Here is an 18,088-nt window from a genome sequence, read left to right as displayed (position 1 = left end):
GACCACAACTGTTGGCTCTTTTTCGATACAATGGGGTGGAATAGAGTTGTCATAGTTGGTGGAATCAAATCAAAACCGTTCCCCTAAAACTTGCTTTGGTTGTTAAACTACTTGAGTAACTTGAAGCTGTTTTAGGCCAACTGGCTGGAATCATTTCCATGCATGGAATGGGAACTTTGTTGACTCTCTGTTTTGATGCTTGAACCTCCTGATTCTTTAGTTTAACAAAGTTGAAAGTATATCAATTGTTCTCGGATAGTTCCATCAGCCAAAAATGTTCTGTTACTCAAAACATGCCTGTGTGTTGAAGCTTGAAGTTCTAGTTGGTTGATGGCTACGGTCGTCAGCCCTAGGGTCTCTATTGGTCTCGGTCTAATAGGACTCGCATTTCACCTTGTCACAAGTTGTCTACATCTCCACTGAAATTGGTATGTATGTATTCTAAGCATTGAGGGTTTCGCTTTGCAGTGAGATTGTACCAGTCTCAAGACACTTTTCCAAGTCTTTTCCAAACGTCAAACTCTTAGGCTCTAGCCATAATTGGCCAGATATCTTTCAAAAGAAGTAACGAGCCTCATCGATACAACAAAGGACGTTTAGGATGTTTAGGAATTTCATTGAGTGATAAAAATTATTCAGCTTGTGTACGCTGCGGTTCAATTATCGTTCTTATGTATGAAAATCCGATCGTCGTTACATTGTCGATGGTGTCCAACTAGCCGGCCTATAGGTTATGAAATATGTCAGATTACAAAGATGTTCAAGTTAATCGAGGACCTTTCCAAAATGAATCCAATAAGTGTGATTTGACAATGGAGATGGACTTGGGTTACTGCGATCTGTTATAAACGTGGACACAAAAGATCCAGGCACTGGTCATTAATCCTTCACTACACTTCAAAAGTCCAGCCAATGGATCAATAATGATTAGTCGCCAGATCGCTGTTAATATGGTTAATGGTCAACAAATATTTAGAGCTGAGGGCTGAAAGCCGTGGAATCAATTCTCAGAAACACCAGACTTGGCCGCTAGAGCTAAAAAATATTGCTCAAAATGCTATGTTATACTTATAGGTAATTATTTTGTTTCCTAGCTATCACTATACTAAATTCACGAATTTCGATTACACTTACACATGTAGTTATTAAATACGTGGCTGTAATATTGCCATGAATCAAAGATCCAAAACCAAGAGCTGCCTTTTATATTACAAATTGGATTATGAATAAACTTTAATGTAACTGTAACGCGTACTAAGAGACGTGTACTCCAGCTAATCATATATGTACGTCTCAATATTCATCTTTTACTTAGCTTTCCATCAAATGTAGTATGAATGTAATATCAATCGAACTAGCGATCACTTCTAATCAGTTGCCATCATCATGAAGAACCGATGTTCCAATTTCAGTATATTTGATGTGCTTGATATGATTATTTTGATTCGATTTTTGGATTAATGGATAAACTTACGCGTTGGTCGAATAATATTCTGCTCGATATATGTAGCCCATTAAACTGGATTAGATACATATAGTGACGATAGAGTTAGAGTTTAAACTTTGATCAACTTTGATTCAAATTTAACATGAACAAAACCAAGATCAACCGCTCAAACAATAAGTCGTAAATGTACATTTATATCGCTGACAACTCCAGTGTACTCTATCTTGTTCAACTAGTATAGATATGAGTGAGTCCGCAAGGGAGTGTACTCAAGAGGTGTAGCTTTTGATATTTATGTATAGCATTGATGAACGTTGTCGTCTACAAATGTAGACATTCTAATGTTTGTAGCTTACATTTGACCGCTCTGTCGGAGTCTGGTCAATTTTCTTGAAACCCATAGAGTGTACAGCAAATTACCTACAGGCTACATAGATACAGACTAGTCCAACCTTAAAAAAGCGCTGGTAGTGAAGTTTGAACCATTACGTTGTGCTTTTCACAACGTTGCCACAAATTGCAATGATCTATGTAATTACGCGAGCACAGAATATAACATATATATAGTACACATTTGAAATTTGAAGTCGAGCGACACACACAGAAAGTTCAGTTTTAATTTGGTCGATGTATGAAACAGTCTAAAGGCTTTTTCAAATATGTTATTCCGCGGCCAATGTTGGGAGTCTGGGGTCTGAAGAAGCTGTAACAATAAGAGCGAAAGCTTGAGAAGGCTTCTCAAGATCGTTATCGAAATTTAATCTCTTGCTGGCGAATTTTTAACTAAACCTGAAAATGCAATTACCAAAAAAACTTGAATAGCTACACCGTGCACATCTTGTTTCTCTCCATCATGAGCTGTGTCTTTAGGAAATTGTGCAGACTAGCGAGCTCGTACTTTGGCATAGTACTACACCTAGTGTCTGTATTTATCTATTGCTGGGGTCTGGAACACAAGCCGCATAATTTAGGCAACTCTCTACAGGATTTCGAAACGTTGTCATGGCGAGCTTTCTGTAAGTTCAGGTTCGGTGCAGTAAGTACTAAGCACTGAGCAGTAAAACGAGGAGTCTAGGTCCCTGGGGTCTTGTGTGATAGTCCACTTCCAGTCATGATGATATTGAGTCGTGAGTCGTGAGCTTAAGCTGAAAGCCAAACATCAAAAGTGATCAGTGGGAGAATTACAAAGTTGTCAACAGACTCTAATATCTGCCATATAAAGAGAGTGTACTACTCGCAAAAGCCATGATTGCACTTGTATCAAGACTTAGTATTAATAGAGCCTTTGAATCACATTAAGATTCCTGGCCGATGCTGGCATACGAATGATTGGAGAACAGCCAAAAGCTTAAAACACACATGCTTTATATAACGCTATCAAAGAGCTTCAAAATTACTTGCAATTGCACCTGTTCAAGTCGCGTGTTGATCAATATTAACATATAGCTTCTACAATCCGTATATACAATAGTTCCTTTGTGTTCTAACTTCTGGTATTGTCTATACTCAGAATCCAGTCTTTATTCGCAGCTAGCATGTGCTAGTCTTTTTAAACTGGGGTCTAATTACTCTCCAGAGCCTACATACAAAAGGCAAAGCCTACACACATTGTGGCGAGAGTTGGGTGAAGGTTAACATACAAGTGTATGTGAAATTCTAGGCCACATTGTAGCTAAAGATGAACGATTTAGTTGATGAGTGGGCCTCGCCCAAGGGACCAGGGACTCAAAACTGCTTGGTTATATCAGGATTCTGTGACATAGTTTTCAATAACCGGAGATCTCATGGAGATTCTCTTACTGTACAACAAATTCGCCGGCATTCTATAAATTGAACCCTGATGAATCATGATATTAGAGGCTCCTTTTTTTTAGTTGGTGAAATATGGAACTCCTCAGGCTTCATTTTTATTAAATTGTATGCGGGCTAAGTTTTAACTTTTTGCTGCAAGGGGTTTTGGGACTGTAGTATACATTAATTTTCACTGCAGAGGTATATCTTTGACAGCCAGGCCCAAATCCCAATCATGAATCAAGGAAGCCTGAGTTACAAAAGTTGAAACAGCCCCATGAAAGAAGTGAATAATCAACATTCAAATGTTTGTACGTAACTCTTCAACTAACTCAATTAAGCTTGAAAATTGGAAAAGCTATTCATACTTCACCAAACGTACTGTATGTCTTGCACGTAATTGCAAGCTGGAACTCTAACTAGTACTGAGTCCTGAGTCCTTTGCCAACGCGACCGCAAAGTATCGACTGTGAAGCTAAAGCATGCCCGATATGATGTAACGCAATCAGCTGTATAAGTATACATATGATCTATTAAACACTTTGCAGGAATGTGTACCTCAATTACCGTGAACGTTAATAATTGAGAGTTAATACTCTCTTAATTTAATATTGATATGATTTCGAAAGCTATATTTTCTTGAAGCCATGATATTTTTCATTATAATTATAATCAGCTAATTAATTAATGAATATCATGATCATGATCATCATATTTGTTACGTACTTTATATAAATTATAAATATATATAACTAGCAGCTTGAAGCTGCTAGTGCTAGCTGATCTTGGTGAAAATTATATTAATATATTTGATAATATAATTAATATTTGATAATTCATCCTCAAATTACAATTTATATAATATTATTTTAATTAATTATGCAGTATTTGATATTGTCGAGCAGCTAATTGGCGATGAGGACTGCAATATTAAAGCGCCACGAAGTACCGCTTGGATTGTAGACTTCGATTGGTTAACAATATTTGGAATATTCAGGCTTCCTTATAATATCATTAATCCGGCTCAGCCAACTCATGATATTAATATTTCAATAAATTAATTACAAATAATTTACGTCGTCATGAATCATCAAATCACCTGCAATATTAATTAATTATATATAATTTAAATATAATTATATAATTCAATTTATAATAGGGCGCTAGATATAATTAATCAATATTAATCTCTAGACGTACTATAAGCAGCTAGTGAATGCAAGTCGAAAAGTATTAATAAATCAATAATTAATTGATTAAATAATATATAATATCTTGGTACAATTTATACGTACTAGTCTGATTATACATATATATATATATGTGATATTTTAAATTAAAATTAACATCAGAATATACTTTAAAAAATTAAAATACCAACCACAAGCTGCTGTTTCGTACAATATAATTATATAGATAATTATTAGATTATCGATCATAGATCATTTATATATTAATTCTAATAATGTCAACAATTAATATTATACTAAATATTATACAAATTGATATTGATTAATATAATCAGTCTAGTTATAAGTGATTTGGTCGAAGCTAGCTGGGTGAAAAAACTTTCCCCGAGATCTAGCTTGAAATTTATATATTATAAAATGCATAGAAGTCTTGTTAATAATTTTCGATTTCTCAGCGGGCATCTCTTTACAGGATCACTAATTAATTTTCATACAGATACTATGACAAAACGTCATGATGAAATGTACTGGCCAATTAGACGTTTCTATCCACACCTTCGACTTGACTTATTACCTAAAATTCGCGTCATGATTGAGTAAAACTAGTTCGTTCACACTTCCAAGCGGCTTAATGCTACGTACGCGAGCTTTCTCTACAACAGCGCCCAATGTACAACCGCAAAATTCTGATCTATTTTTGTATATTCAACTTTCATTACCCACTGTACCGTGAACAGCTTGGAATGATTAATGATCTCAATATGGTCCGGCCTGTCGACTAATTGGACACCCTGACTCATGGGTACACGGATTTTTGGAATGAGAAATATGTCAAGGACAAGCCCAAATACTAAATACTGAACAGTGAAAACATAGTCACTAATTTTACCTAATATAAGTTTATTCACAAATTTTCATTTAGCCTGTGATGGAAATATCGATGGAAGTCTTCTTTGATGTGCGATGCGTCTGTAGGCAAGAAGACAGATTTGGATTTTCCATACACTTGCAGTCTCCAGACATGAGCAAGGTGGACTTGAAAGCTTGACCTAGGACTAGGAGCATAACGACGACAATGAACTTCTAGTGATGTAGTGCTTTGGTGTTTAAGTAAGAAATGACATCAGTAGTTGACCGTTGAACAGAGAGCACTGAACACGTAATTGTTTGAGATGGATAGCAAACGTATCCGTTGGATATGCCCCTTTTAACCCTACACATAGATCCCCCTGAACAGTACTTATTACAATTTGTACTGATCGATGTTCTCTTGGGGACGTGGAAGAATTTTAACTTTTTTAGAATTACGAGCTTTGTGATTGAAATTTGAATACCGATGGTTTCCACTCTTTACGCGGTAGCTACGCTATTAAAAATAAGAGGAGTTCCCAGACTTTAGCACGAGAGTCAAAAAGTGGACCTGAACTAAAAAAATTAGAACCCTTTCGAGTTTTTGAACAGCTGCGCACTACACGTAGTCTCTTATGCTGAACCTTAAATGGCTTAAAAATGTATAGATGCAGAAGTGTTAATGCTTCCGATTTGCAGACGTTGACTTCGTTTTCATGTTACATCCCTAAAAACCACAGCTAGCTGAAGTTTTACATTTTGTTCCTTGAACAATCGATTATCAACACACAGCGAAAATATATTTATAGAGATACATGTCGCTTGTTTTCAACACAAGTTGAGTTGCTTAACAAATTTAGTCAAACTTCCAAAACATCAAACAACAAAGATAGTTGATAATAGATTAACAATCCAGATTGAGATATTATTCAACCGGCTAGCTTCGTACTGCTTTTCTTTTCTTCTGCCGTCTTGATGAAATTTGTTTTTTAATCCAGCAGCTATAGAGAAACCTATATACGTCGTTGAAAATTTACATTCCACAAGAAGCATTATTAGCAGCTGGAGTTATTGAAAGCTCTTTATTCATCCAGTTTAATTTTCAGTTGATAAAGCTTGCTTGAATTATAGAGGAACAAGAGCAAAGCTATCAATTATCCATTTGTTTTATACCGGACTATAACAAAACAAGTTTCAACATTCCTATAACGTTGAGTATACTTCATGATAGTTATAACAAGAACTTCAAACCCCTTTAGACAGTGATATTTCTTGATATTTGAAATCAAAAAAAAAACAAAAAGTTTTGCACTACTTGTTCAAAATCATACTTTTCATATGGCAGGTGAGTGGACTTCTTATAATAAGTTCGTTGAAAGGTACTAACTGTAAATGTTTCAAAAGACAGGTATCGATACGACCTCAGTATTGTGCAGCAGCCAATAAGAGCACGCATGTGTGGTCTTGGTGATAAAGACAGAAGGCAAATATCACCGCCACCATTCATCAAATTATTGGTTTTTGACCGTGTGACAAACCAACTGGTTAATGCTGATGATGTTGATATAACTTCATTTGTTCTTGTTGTGGAACTATGGTCTGTTGATGAGAAAGAGGACCTAAGCTTGAACCAAAATATCATAAGTGAAGTAGATTCACTTTCGACCTCTCCAGTGGTTGAAACCAAAGCTGAGCCGTCATCATCATCATCGAAAAGTGCAGACAAGCAAATTGATGGTGATTTAGATCAAGACGGACAATTAGAGCAGCAACAGGATGGTTCAATTAAAAGTCAAAGAAATTCAAGTGGTTCAGATTCTGATGGAAGCCTTGGTGATATACCAACTAGGAACTTGATTGGAAATCTTGTCACGAATGCATTCAAACTATTTGATGATAACAACGAAAAGGGTATTTGGTTTATATTGCATGATTTGTCAATTCGTATAGAAGGTGAATTCAAGCTGAAGTTTTCATTTGTTGACTTGAAAACTGATGAGATGATCCATAAGTTTAGTGAACCTTTCAAAGTTTACAGTGCCAAAAAGTTTCCAGGTGTTGTTGATAGCAGTCAATTGGGGAGAGTGTTTGCAAGTCAAGGTGTCAAAATTCCAATAAGAAGAGATGCAAAAGATCATTAATATCATGTGTTCATTTAAATTGGTTTGAGTAAGGTGGAGTTTTTTTTTAATTCTAGGGTTTGATTTCAAAAAAAATAGTTAGCATGGGGTATGATTGTATTAATAAGTATAGATGGTTTTTCAATTGAGGATAATTTAAAAATTCAGTTGCATTAAATAAAATATCAAAAGTTTCTTTTTGTGTTGTGTATTATTGCAAAATAATAACATGTACAATAAATATTAGATGGCATAGCATAAATAATGACATTTTGTAGATTGATACAATGAATAAATAAAATGTGCAACAACCTTTTAAAGTGGTTACAACTTGAATACGTTGTTCTTACCCCAGCCACGTTGCTGTAGTAATCCACCAACAGGTCCTTGACCTTCATATGGCTTTGGCCCAGCAACATAATCAACATAACCATCTGGACCACATACCAACGCTAACGCAGGATTATCTATTTTGATATTGGATTTCTCAGCAATGGCTTTTTCTAATGCAGATTTATAATTATGTTGGTGTAATGGAAGATCCTCATCCACTTTGATGCCCTTGGATTGCTGATCTAATAAGGTTTTATAGTGTGAGTTGACAGGAGTTGGAATGTTGGTGATGGTTAACTTATCACCCTTCTCGTTCACTAAATGATGAACTTTAACACGTCCTAGCTTTTCCAAGAAATAGAAAAATCTTGGTATTGGTAATTCAGACTCTGTTTTTCTTGAATAAAATATATCAACATGTCCCTTATATGGGTTTTTGGATAGCAGAGTCTGCAAAACTGGTGCAACACCTGTACCTCCTGCGAAAAAAGCTAGGTTATCTGGTTTGATTGGGTATTGGTCATCCACTTTGACACCACTCGGTAAATTTTCCATCTTGGGTCTCTCAAATCTATCATTAGGCGTCTTTGGAAATTCATATTCAATGAATGGACCTCTCAACTCTAATTCAGATCCAATTGGCCTTTTGTATATCCATCTTGCAACTTCACCTTGATCATATTTCTTGATGTACAAAACCATTTTTCCATGTTCATGTGGAGATTGTAGGTTGATGATTGGCTCACTTTCTTTGTCTTTTTGATAAATAGCAAGTGGTAATGGTGTGTACTTTCTAACAACCATGATTTGAGGTTGTTTTATTTCAACACTCCATAAACGACGACCATTCCATATATTGTCAGATTTTTTGGAATCCTTCATCCATTCTTTGAATTTTGGAGTCAGTTCTAACAAATAATGATCTTTGTCAATATCAACTCTATTAGAGATGTAGAAAGGGATGAATTCATCAGGATTCAGATAGTCTGTTGGCTTTCTTTCCTTGTAGAAATAACTGGCGGTTAATAGAGCCCAAGCACCACCAACAATCATAAACATATGTGGAAGGTACTTTCTCACCTTTAGAGGAGTCGTCGTGCTTCCCGGAGACTCTGTAGGGTACTCAAAGCTGACTCTTTGATAACGATCCTTTGGCTGATATGGCTCACTTAATGAAACTTCATCCTTCTCAGTCTTCAACTCTGGCATTGGAGCTGCCCCAGCTTTCGGTATATTCTCGCCCCTAGGACCATCACTATTTGACTTCTTTGGGAGGTTTCCATTCTTTGGTACTTTGGAGCTGTACCGCCTGAGTAAATTGAGCGTTGACCTTCTGAACAAGAGCGACATTTGGACCAGATCTCAGTATGTTTCTGATTCAAGCTCACAAGATTTCGATTCAATATTTATGGCCGTAGAAAAAAAAACTGTTCGCGATTTCAAAATATTTTGGCAAAGGGCCACATTTTCGCGAAATTGTCAAAGTGTTTGATTTGAAATAAGTTGAAGATGAACTTCATCACACTTCAAGAAGCTATTGGTACAACAAAGACAAGACAATGACAGTGGAGATAGAGCTAGTGAAGTCAATTCCTGCACATAAAGACAAAGTTTGGACAGTAGCAATTCACAAGAAATTACCTTTGTTGGCTACTGTTTCAACAGATAAGACATGCAAAATCTTTGATCTGAATACAATGGAGCAAATTGCAGAATTAGATGATACACACAAGACAAGTATTAGATCAGTCTCCTGGAAACCAACTGGAGATGAGCCTTCATTGGCGTGCGGCTCATTCGACTCTACCATCTCAGTTTGGGGTCAAGATTATGATGAGTGGTCATTGCTAGCTGTGATTGAAGGGCATGAAAATGAAGTTAAAGGTGTTAGTTGGTCAAAAGATGGAAATTTTTTAGCATCATGCTCAAGAGATAAAAGTATATGGATCTGGGAAGCTGATGATGCCAACGAAGAATTCGAGTGTATCAGTGTTTTACAAGAGCATTCACAAGATGTTAAACATGTTATATGGCACCCATACGAAGATCTTCTTGCTTCTTCTTCTTACGATGATACTATAAGGCTGTGGAAAGAGGATGACGATGATTGGACCTGCGCTGCTCAGCTCAATGGGCACCAAGGTACCGTTTGGAGTTCTGATTTTGAAAAATCGGAAACATCTGTGAGGTTGGTCAGCGGTAGTGATGATTGCACAGTCAAAGTTTGGAAAAGAGTATCAAGTACAGACAGTGACTCTTTCAGAGGTGATGCTACAGAGGTATGGGAGCTGGAATCAACTTTACCTGAACTCCATTCAAGAGCAGTTTACTCTGTTAGCTGGAGTGAACAATCTGGTAGAATTGCCAGTATAGGCTCAGACGGTCAATTGATCATATACGAGGAACAGAAGAGTAGTAATGGTGATAGTAAATGGCTGGTTGTTGCAACCAGAGAGCTCGCTCATGGTGTTTATGAAGCCAACACTGTTGAATGGTGTAAAAGCTTCACAGATGGTGGATCTGAGAACTTGATCACAGGTGGTGATGATGGTAACGTTAATGTTTGGAGTATTCCATTGAAATAGATTAGTTAAACTACATTCACTAGAGGAATTGAACAAACGTAGTAGTAATCTCAATATTTCTAACCCAAAAATATACCTAAAAGAACAACAACCAAAATAACAACAAGAATAGTTAAAAGACAAAAAGATTTACTTCTCGATCTTCTTTGATAATTTAGAGCTTTAGTTAGCTCACCAGCAGCCGACTTTGTGGATTGTGAAATGTCATATATATTGGACTCTATATTATCAACCATAGTCCCCTGTTCTCTCACTATAGCACCCAAATCAGTAAAAATTTCATTCAATTCGCTGATACCATGCTCAATATTTTGAATTTCTTCTTCTCTTTCCCTTATAAGGTTCTGTTGATACACAAATTCTTCATTATTGATAACATCTCTTTCCAAAACCAAGTCTTGATTAGCATGTTGTAGTTCAGAACCAGCGGCCTCTTGTTCTTCATCCAATGCTGTTTGGGCTTCTTCATTCAAAGTTTTTGTTAAAGTGGTGTATTTTTCTTGTAATGATTGGAACTCTAGTAGTGATACCTTTATCTCTCTTGTGACTTTGTCTTTGGTGAATGTTTGAGAAGGGTTCAGCTCCTCAAAACGATTTATTTGTCTGCTCAGTAGACTGAGTTGTTTGAACAAGTCTGTTATTGATTCTATTGATTTTACTGATTTGCTATTCAAATTTGACGCATTCTTTATATCCTTTCTACTTTGAAGGGAGTTGACGAATCTTTTTAGTGTCACTAAATTATTATTAACATCTAGCAACAAGTTAGAGGCTTCTTCTGTTAAGTTATCAAACTCTGGAGAGTCTGAAAATGGTTTCTGAGCTTCTAGATCAACATCCAAGTCTCTAAATGACATCTTTCTGTTTGTTTGAGTCTGATAAATTGATGGCGAGGTTATCTGGTTATCTCTTTATTCTCCTAAATTTGTTTTTTTAGAGACAAAGTGTCATTTAGTTTCGCGAATTCACTCGATACAACCAATCGTACGCACAATTCTACGAAAGTAAAAGCTCTGAAAGGCATCTATTTATCCTTCTTCTCTCTATTTATCTTTCTTCTCCTTTTTACTTTTGCTCTTTCTGAGAGATCTTTTGATCAAGAATATGGTCATTTTCAACAATTGAGTAACGATCAAGCCAACGGTTATAAGCACAATTCCGATCACCAAAAGTTCATTCTCAATCAAAAATTCAGCATCCAAAAACTTTGGTGCTTCCCATATACTCTTATCCAAAAGTCCTGTTCTTTTTGGATGGAAATATGGTTCCTCTTTTCTAGTGTTGATGTTTCTCTCGACTTCATAGTTTCTTGATGGTTCTCTTGTAATATCTGGAAATATATCCATCTTTTCCATTTTCTTCTCTCTTTGCTTATTCAAAGGACCATTATCAAGCGAAGTGTATATTAAAGCATGATGCGGCGAAGGGAGTTTTCTTAATGTATGTCTCAATGCTTCATCTATAATAATTGACATGTTAGTAATTCAAATCATAGAAGCAAATGTTTAAAATACGCACCTGCAGCCAATAAAGCTTCCCTTCTTAGTTCTGGCTCTTCTGGAAGTTTAGGAAAGTTGATTCTTATTAGTCTTTTTTTGCTATCAATGTATGTCTCAACTTCATCTAGTCCATCAACCAGCATTGTTTGAGTATGACATCTGCTAGAAGCAAATGATTCTAGTTTATCAAAATCAACACCAGTTTCAGCTCTTGGAATGGCACCTAAAGTAGAGCTCATCAGCATATAGGTTCTTAAAAACTTGAATAGACTTGGATCTTGTAAATCTTCCAATGTCAAACCTGGATGATTCACCAAAACGTAAGCTTCCGCGGTACATGGCTCTATCAATTTTTTTGTCACTTCATTGACTCTTTCTATTGGGAACTCTAAATGCGCAAAATTGTTCACATAAGGCTGGATTTTAGGTATTCTGATTGAATTTATTAGTCTCTTGACCTCAGCCTCTTGTAGTTTTTTCATCAACTTACAACAAATGTGAATATATTATAAGTGGCACAGAACACAGGACATTTTGACAGAGTAGTAACAGTACACTGCATTGAGCCAATGAGAGTTTCCAAAACATCTTGAATGCTACAACCAATGGGATATGTAACCCTAGAATAGATTTTGTGCCATGAAAAAAGAGTTCGAGGTACACGAAATCAAAAATTAAAAAAAGTGTTGCGCCTACAGAAAACATTTTCAATACATCAAACTTCGTTAACATTAAAGCTCTATTACTTCTTTATTATAACATCCACAGTGAAATCCTCCTCCAATTCAGTGTCACCCACGGTATCTCCCAAATCTAGGTCTTCATCGTCAAAAGAAAGTTTGACTTTAGTGTTCTCTGGTAATTTTTTTTGCTTAAGATAATATTTCACTAAGGTTATTAACTTAGTTTCAGCATGAACTTTGACAATCATTTTCTTGTTGTCCTCACCCTTCAAACCAATCTTGAAAAATCCTTCCTCAGATTCACCATTTCCTAACACAGTTGCCTCTCTTGAGACTGTGCTTTGTACTGGTTCACTCTCAATTCCTTTGAAGAGTTCGTCATCTTTGAAGGGATCAACTTCCTCCTCCTCAATTTCTGGGGCAATGTCCTCAGCAGCTTGTTTTTCTTCTTGTTCCATTCTTCTTCTCTTTTCCACTCTTTCAATCTCTTTCAATCTTTCAATTTCTTCCGATTGATGTATACTATAGAGTCCAAGTGTTATCTCGGTTGGTTTACCAGATGTGGGAGCTGGAATTTGTAAAGTATCAGGTCTCATAAAGTCTAAAATTTTGATCTTATTCCAATAAAGCACAGTGAGATCAGGTTCATAAATACGCCTATACCAAGATGGGACAGGATTTTCTTTGGCATTCAGTAGTTCTTTCAACACAGTGGATATAACAGGATGGAATTTCTTTGAACCTTTAACAGTAGTATCTACTGCTTTATTTTCACTACCTGGTAAGAAGGAGGTAATATGTAGCACATAACTTCTTGAAGGATCCAATGAATTTTCCCTCGAACCACCATCATTTGATTTTGAACCATCTTTTTCTTGATTGAATGATTTTGTGATTTCATCCAAATTTCTTATCCGTTCTTTGTATTCATAATCTTCATCAAATATACCACGATCACCATCATCCGCTCCTAAAACAGGATCAAACTTTTCCCCGTGTTCTTCTGCAAACTTCCTTTTGAAAGCTGCATCATCAATAGGTGGTGGTGTAACGGCACGAGTCACTCTCGCTTTCTTCCTTGGAGATTCGGTTCTAGGAGCAGTTGGTGTTACTGGTGTAGTGACTTCATGTTGCGCAGCAGCAGGGGTAGTGGCAGCAGCAGATATTGACCTATTGTCATTGTTTTGTGTGACTGGCTCTTCAGCTTCTTCAGATGTCTTTCTTCTTAACTTCTTCTTCTTTTTCTTTTTAACTTCAGGAACCAGAGGTGTATAACTCATTGAAAAGAAATCATCTTGTATACTGACTGATGGGGTTCTTTCTGAACTTGATTCTTTTAAAACATTGTTAGATTTTGGCTTTTCACTATCCGGCTTAACTGAGGTAGAAGCGCTAATAGAAGCCTCGTACTTGGTATCTTCATTTCTCATATTATCTTCGGGCTCAAAACTTGGATCAGTATCAGAATTATCTTCAGGAAAGGGAACATCAGGATCAATATGAAGGTGTGTGCTCTTGTTTGTGGTACTTCTTGGACGTAGAATCTTTCCTGGACTATTTTTTGTAACTGATTCTGGCAATTCTCTTGGGAGTGTAACATCAACTTGTTCAATGGGTTTGTTGTCTTTATGATCAGTCTTGGAAGTAGCATTTGTTTGAGACTGACTTATTTCATCTTCAGTCTTATCATCATCGTCAGTTGAAACACTGATCTTTTTTGGAGACGTTGAATTTGGCTCATCATGTTGTGGGTTTGTCTTTGAATTAGCCTCAACCTGTGACCTCGTGACGCTTTGCTTCAATGGTGATTTAACTGGGGACGCTGACAGCCTTGAATTACTTCTAGTCAATGGCCTACTTGCCAACCGACTCAAGTCATCGTCACTAGGCATATCTTTTCTATCAAGCAAATCATCAAAATCATCTTTATCGTGAGCACGAGTATTTTGCTTGTCAGGAGTGGCATCGATTTCAGATCTCGTTTGGGCAGTTTGGAAAGTATCATCAGCTTCAAGCTCATCAGCCTGGGGACTTGATACATTGCTTGATTTCGCCAATGCGTGGTCTATCTCAATCACATCTTGTCTTTCATCAGCTTCATCAAAAAAATCATCAGAATCGTCATTTGAATCTAGTATAATCACCTCATCTGGGCCTTTGTTCTCGCCCACTATCTCTATATCCGAACTTGTCATATTATCTTTCCAATGTTCATAGGCTGGAGTATCACAAATTTCTCAAATGTAAACAATGATTTGTTGGTTCAGATGCTGTTTATCATGATGTTTTTAATTTCTACGCGCGTCAATACAAATTTTTCGCGAAGCTGTAAATTTTACGATGAAATTCGACCATGCCCTCGGAACTAGTCCGTGACTTTATGTGATTTTGGTTAACTATGGCTTTAGAAACAATTATAAAAGATCTTGGGCCCCCTTGGTTCTATGGTTTCTAGACAGTTGAAATCTTCAAAAGATGGTAAAGCTTGCAACAGAATTGATCCATGCAGATGATCATAAGAATAGGGTCCCTGATATCAGTAAGTGAAGAAAAAGATCCATTTTTGATCGCTAGGGTACTAATGGAAACTTAAAGTGACACCGATCAATGTCTCCACGACATTTAGGTATAGTGAAGACCCTAATCAACTTCAGGCCATTGGTGATCTTCCAGGTGGGTGGTATCCAGAAGGAGAGTACATTTATTCTAGATTAACACATCCAAATGCTGAGAGAGTTGAGGCAGTTTTCGATAAGATCCTTGGTGCAGAAACTGTTGTCTATTCATCGGGATTAGGTGCTTTCTACGCATTAATGACACACTTCAACCCAAAGCAAGTTGCATTCGGTCAATGTTATCATGGTGTTCATGCAATTCTAGATATACATACCAGAAATCATGGACTGAAGCAATTGTCGCTCAAGGATGAAGATTTGGAAAATTTAGGACCTGGTGATATTGTTCACATTGAAACCCCAGTTAACCCCTTTGGAACATCTTCAGATCTGAAATATTTTGCTGAAAAGGCACACGCTAAAGGTGCCATTTTGGTTGTTGACTCAACATTTGCCCCTCCACCTTTACAAGATCCCTTCAAGTTTGGAGCTGATGTTGTTATGCATTCTGCCACCAAATACTTTGGTGGTCATTCCGATCTTTTAGCTGGTGTTCTTGCAGTTAAAACCAAAGACATCAAAAAGAAATTGATTGACGATAGAGTTTATTTGGGTACCAACATTGGAAATTTGGAAAGTTATTTGCTTTTAAGATCTCTTAGATCTTATGATTTGAGAATCAAAAAGCAATCAGATAATGTTTTTAAGGTTGTTAGTTACTTGAATGAACATAAGGAAGAGTTTAAAGCATTGAAAAAGATTTACCATTCATCTTTACAAACAGAACCATTCGTCAAAGAGCAGCTTCCAAATGGATATGGGCCGGTCTTTGTTATTATTGTTGATTCCGAGGAAACAGGTAAAACACTTCCATCTAGACTGAAATACTTTCACCATGCCACTTCGTTAGGTGGTGTTGAGTCTCTGATTGAGTGGAGGGCTGTCACCGATCCGTACGTCGAAAGAAACTTGTTAAGGGTTTCCATTGGTACTGAGGATCCTAACGATTTGATTGAAGACTTCAAGCAGGCTTTGTTGTCTTTTGAATAGGTTATAGATTGTTGAACATTTTTTGGCGTCGTAGTTTCGCGGCCTCGTATTTCGCGAATGTGTTTTTCACTTTAGGTGTCGCGTAAGTTTTGAATCCCTTCAAGTAAACAAAAGGTTGAACACAACATACATTTAATTCAGTATAGGTAGACACAATGCCACCAAGAGCCAGAAGAAATACAAAGAGGATTGACTACTCCAAGTTTGCCGATCCAAGTGCCCAGAATGGCGTTGATAGTGATGGAGACGAAGAAGTGAAAGATGCTGATTTACATGAAAGTGATAATGATGATGATGATGTTTTAGAAGATGGTGACGATGAACCAATTGATGAGGATGTTACTGAAGATGAAACTATAGAGGAGGAAATACCCAAAGCTAAAGCAAAGAGTAAGAAGGCTCCAAAAACAAAAAAATCAACTACACCACAACCCGAAAATGGAAACAATACACCCGTTAAAGAAATCAGATTGACCAAACATATTACAAATCTAAAAGAGAAATTCTACAGATTCTACGGCGCAAATGAGGACAAACTGGTTGAGGTCTTGAAATTAAGAAGAGCTTGGGAAAGTTCAATGTTTGATTTCCCTTCAAGTCAACTCAAAGAATATATTCCTTCAGTTACGATTAAAGATGTTCCAAAAGCAAAATTTACTGAACTTTCGAAAGAACAGTTCAACGAAAAATTTCCGCTAGAAAGATCAATCAACTTTGGGTATAATGAAAATCCATCAGAGACAATAGCTCCTGGTGGAATTGCTCCAAATCAACGTGCACAAGTCATAAACACCGGTGGGTTAGTGACTGATATAGCTTGGTTGTCCCATGGTTCAGAAGCTGCAGAGCAAATACTAGCTGTGGCAGTCTCAGATATATCAGATACATCTATTGCCCCTGAATTCAGTCTGCTGGGTTACAAAAATTACAAATCTGGGTTCTTGATTTACTCACTAGATACCCAAACTTATACTTTAACATTAATAAAAGCAGTTATACACAATTGGGGTAACAGTTGGGACCTACAGTGGAAAAATCATAGAGGTATGGGTGTCTTGTCTGCTGTATTCAATGACGGAAAAGTAAGGCTGATACATTTTGATTATGAAGATGAAGAGGATGTTTCATATACAGAAATAACAGAACCTTCTTTTGAGTATGAGTTGCCGAATATGAAGATTACTTCATATGACTGGCTAGGAGATAAAATAATTTGTGGTACCGAAAGTGGGTATGTTGCTGAGTTTGTTCTGGGTGATAAGGTGCCTTCTTATGTTCATCATATTCAGTCTGGATACATATTTTCAATCATATCAGCTGAATCAAAATATGATGAAACAATGATTCTCACATCTTGCGCTGATGGCTCATGTGCCCTAATGTCCACAAAAGATTTCCAATCAACTAAAGTCATAACACCAAAGACTAAATCCATCTCCAAGAGCATTGCATATTCCCGTCAATTATATTCTTTTGTTCAACTTGATGCCCAATACAGTGCAAAACTAACACTTCTTAGATCACTTTTTGTTGTGACGTCAGTTGTGAAACATGATGGCTCTACTGAATCAATTGCCACTTCTAACTTACACCCAATGCTTCTTTCAGGTGGTGCTGATGGTAAAGTTAAAATCACAAACTTAATGAGAAGAATATTAAATGGACAGAAACAAACCCTTTCAAATCATAAAATCTTAACGTTATGGGAATTGCAGTATAGTGCAAACGAAGATCTTTATAGACTTGTGGACAATTTGAAAGTTGAAACACTTTCTTCTAATGACAATACTAATGTGTCTAATATTTATCCACCTGGTGTTTCAATTAACTCCATAAAATGGAATGAGAATGAAAACGCAGGTAAATGGTATGCAGCAGGTTCAACTTCAGGTTTAGTGATTGTCGGAAGTTTACAATGAGTATGAA

At 36.6% G+C, this 18,088-nt stretch overlaps 8 protein-coding genes across 8 annotated transcripts; 4 read left to right on the top strand and 4 right to left on the bottom strand.

Moving 5' to 3' along the window:
• Window positions 1–6,615: 6,615 nt before the first annotated feature.
• WICANDRAFT_78865 (velvet factor family protein) lies at window positions 6,616–7,418 on the top strand (the record flags this gene model as incomplete). Its single annotated transcript, XM_019184801.1, has 2 exons — window positions 6,616–6,622; window positions 6,682–7,418. 2 exons carry the CDS (start codon window positions 6,616–6,618, stop codon window positions 7,416–7,418), a joined length of 744 nt encoding a protein of 247 aa, XP_019039464.1.
• Window positions 7,419–7,721: 303 nt separating this feature from the next.
• On the bottom strand, window positions 7,722–8,783 carry CYC2 (oxidoreductase; the record flags this gene model as incomplete). The annotated part of the gene is made up of 2 exons (XM_019181742.1): window positions 7,722–7,972; window positions 8,036–8,783. The coding sequence occupies 2 exons, from the start codon at window positions 8,781–8,783 to the stop codon at window positions 7,722–7,724; spliced, it is 999 nt and encodes a 332-aa protein (XP_019039463.1).
• Window positions 8,784–9,289: 506 nt separating this feature from the next.
• CIA1 (iron-sulfur cluster assembly protein CIA1) lies at window positions 9,290–10,315 on the top strand (the record flags this gene model as incomplete). Its single annotated transcript, XM_019181672.1, has 1 exon — window positions 9,290–10,315. One exon carries the CDS (start codon window positions 9,290–9,292, stop codon window positions 10,313–10,315), a length of 1,026 nt encoding a protein of 341 aa, XP_019039462.1.
• A 59-nt stretch (window positions 10,316–10,374) lies between these two features.
• PEP12 (SNAP receptor PEP12) lies at window positions 10,375–11,172 on the bottom strand (the record flags this gene model as incomplete). Its single annotated transcript, XM_019183444.1, has 1 exon — window positions 10,375–11,172. The coding sequence occupies one exon, from the start codon at window positions 11,170–11,172 to the stop codon at window positions 10,375–10,377; it is 798 nt and encodes a 265-aa protein (XP_019039461.1).
• Window positions 11,173–11,370: 198 nt separating this feature from the next.
• On the bottom strand, window positions 11,371–12,185 carry BIG1 (Big1p; the record flags this gene model as incomplete). Its single annotated transcript, XM_019180596.1, has 2 exons — window positions 11,371–11,774; window positions 11,834–12,185. Coding segments are annotated over 2 exons (756 nt in total), but the record flags the coding sequence as incomplete, so codon positions are not given.
• A 396-nt stretch (window positions 12,186–12,581) lies between these two features.
• ESC2 (Esc2p) lies at window positions 12,582–14,752 on the bottom strand (the record flags this gene model as incomplete). The annotated part of the gene is made up of 1 exon (XM_019186366.1): window positions 12,582–14,752. A coding segment is annotated over exon 1 (2,065 nt), but the record flags the coding sequence as incomplete, so codon positions are not given.
• Window positions 14,753–14,972: 220 nt separating this feature from the next.
• Window positions 14,973–16,162, top strand: WICANDRAFT_84160 (putative cystathionine beta-lyase; the record flags this gene model as incomplete). The annotated part of the gene is made up of 2 exons (XM_019185656.1): window positions 14,973–15,036; window positions 15,093–16,162. The coding sequence occupies 2 exons, from the start codon at window positions 14,973–14,975 to the stop codon at window positions 16,160–16,162; spliced, it is 1,134 nt and encodes a 377-aa protein (XP_019039458.1).
• Window positions 16,163–16,317: 155 nt separating this feature from the next.
• Window positions 16,318–18,081, top strand: TFC6 (transcription factor TFIIIC subunit TFC6; the record flags this gene model as incomplete). Its single annotated transcript, XM_019183443.1, has 1 exon — window positions 16,318–18,081. One exon carries the CDS (start codon window positions 16,318–16,320, stop codon window positions 18,079–18,081), a length of 1,764 nt encoding a protein of 587 aa, XP_019039457.1.
• Between the last annotated feature and the right edge of the window lie 7 nt (window positions 18,082–18,088).

The sequence above is a fragment of the Wickerhamomyces anomalus genome, assembly GCF_001661255.1.
Source record: "Wickerhamomyces anomalus NRRL Y-366-8 unplaced genomic scaffold WICANscaffold_3, whole genome shotgun sequence".
NCBI classification, from domain to species: Eukaryota; Fungi; Ascomycota; class Saccharomycetes; order Phaffomycetales; family Wickerhamomycetaceae; genus Hansenula; species Hansenula anomala.
This window is presented reverse-complemented; position numbering and strand designations above follow the sequence as displayed.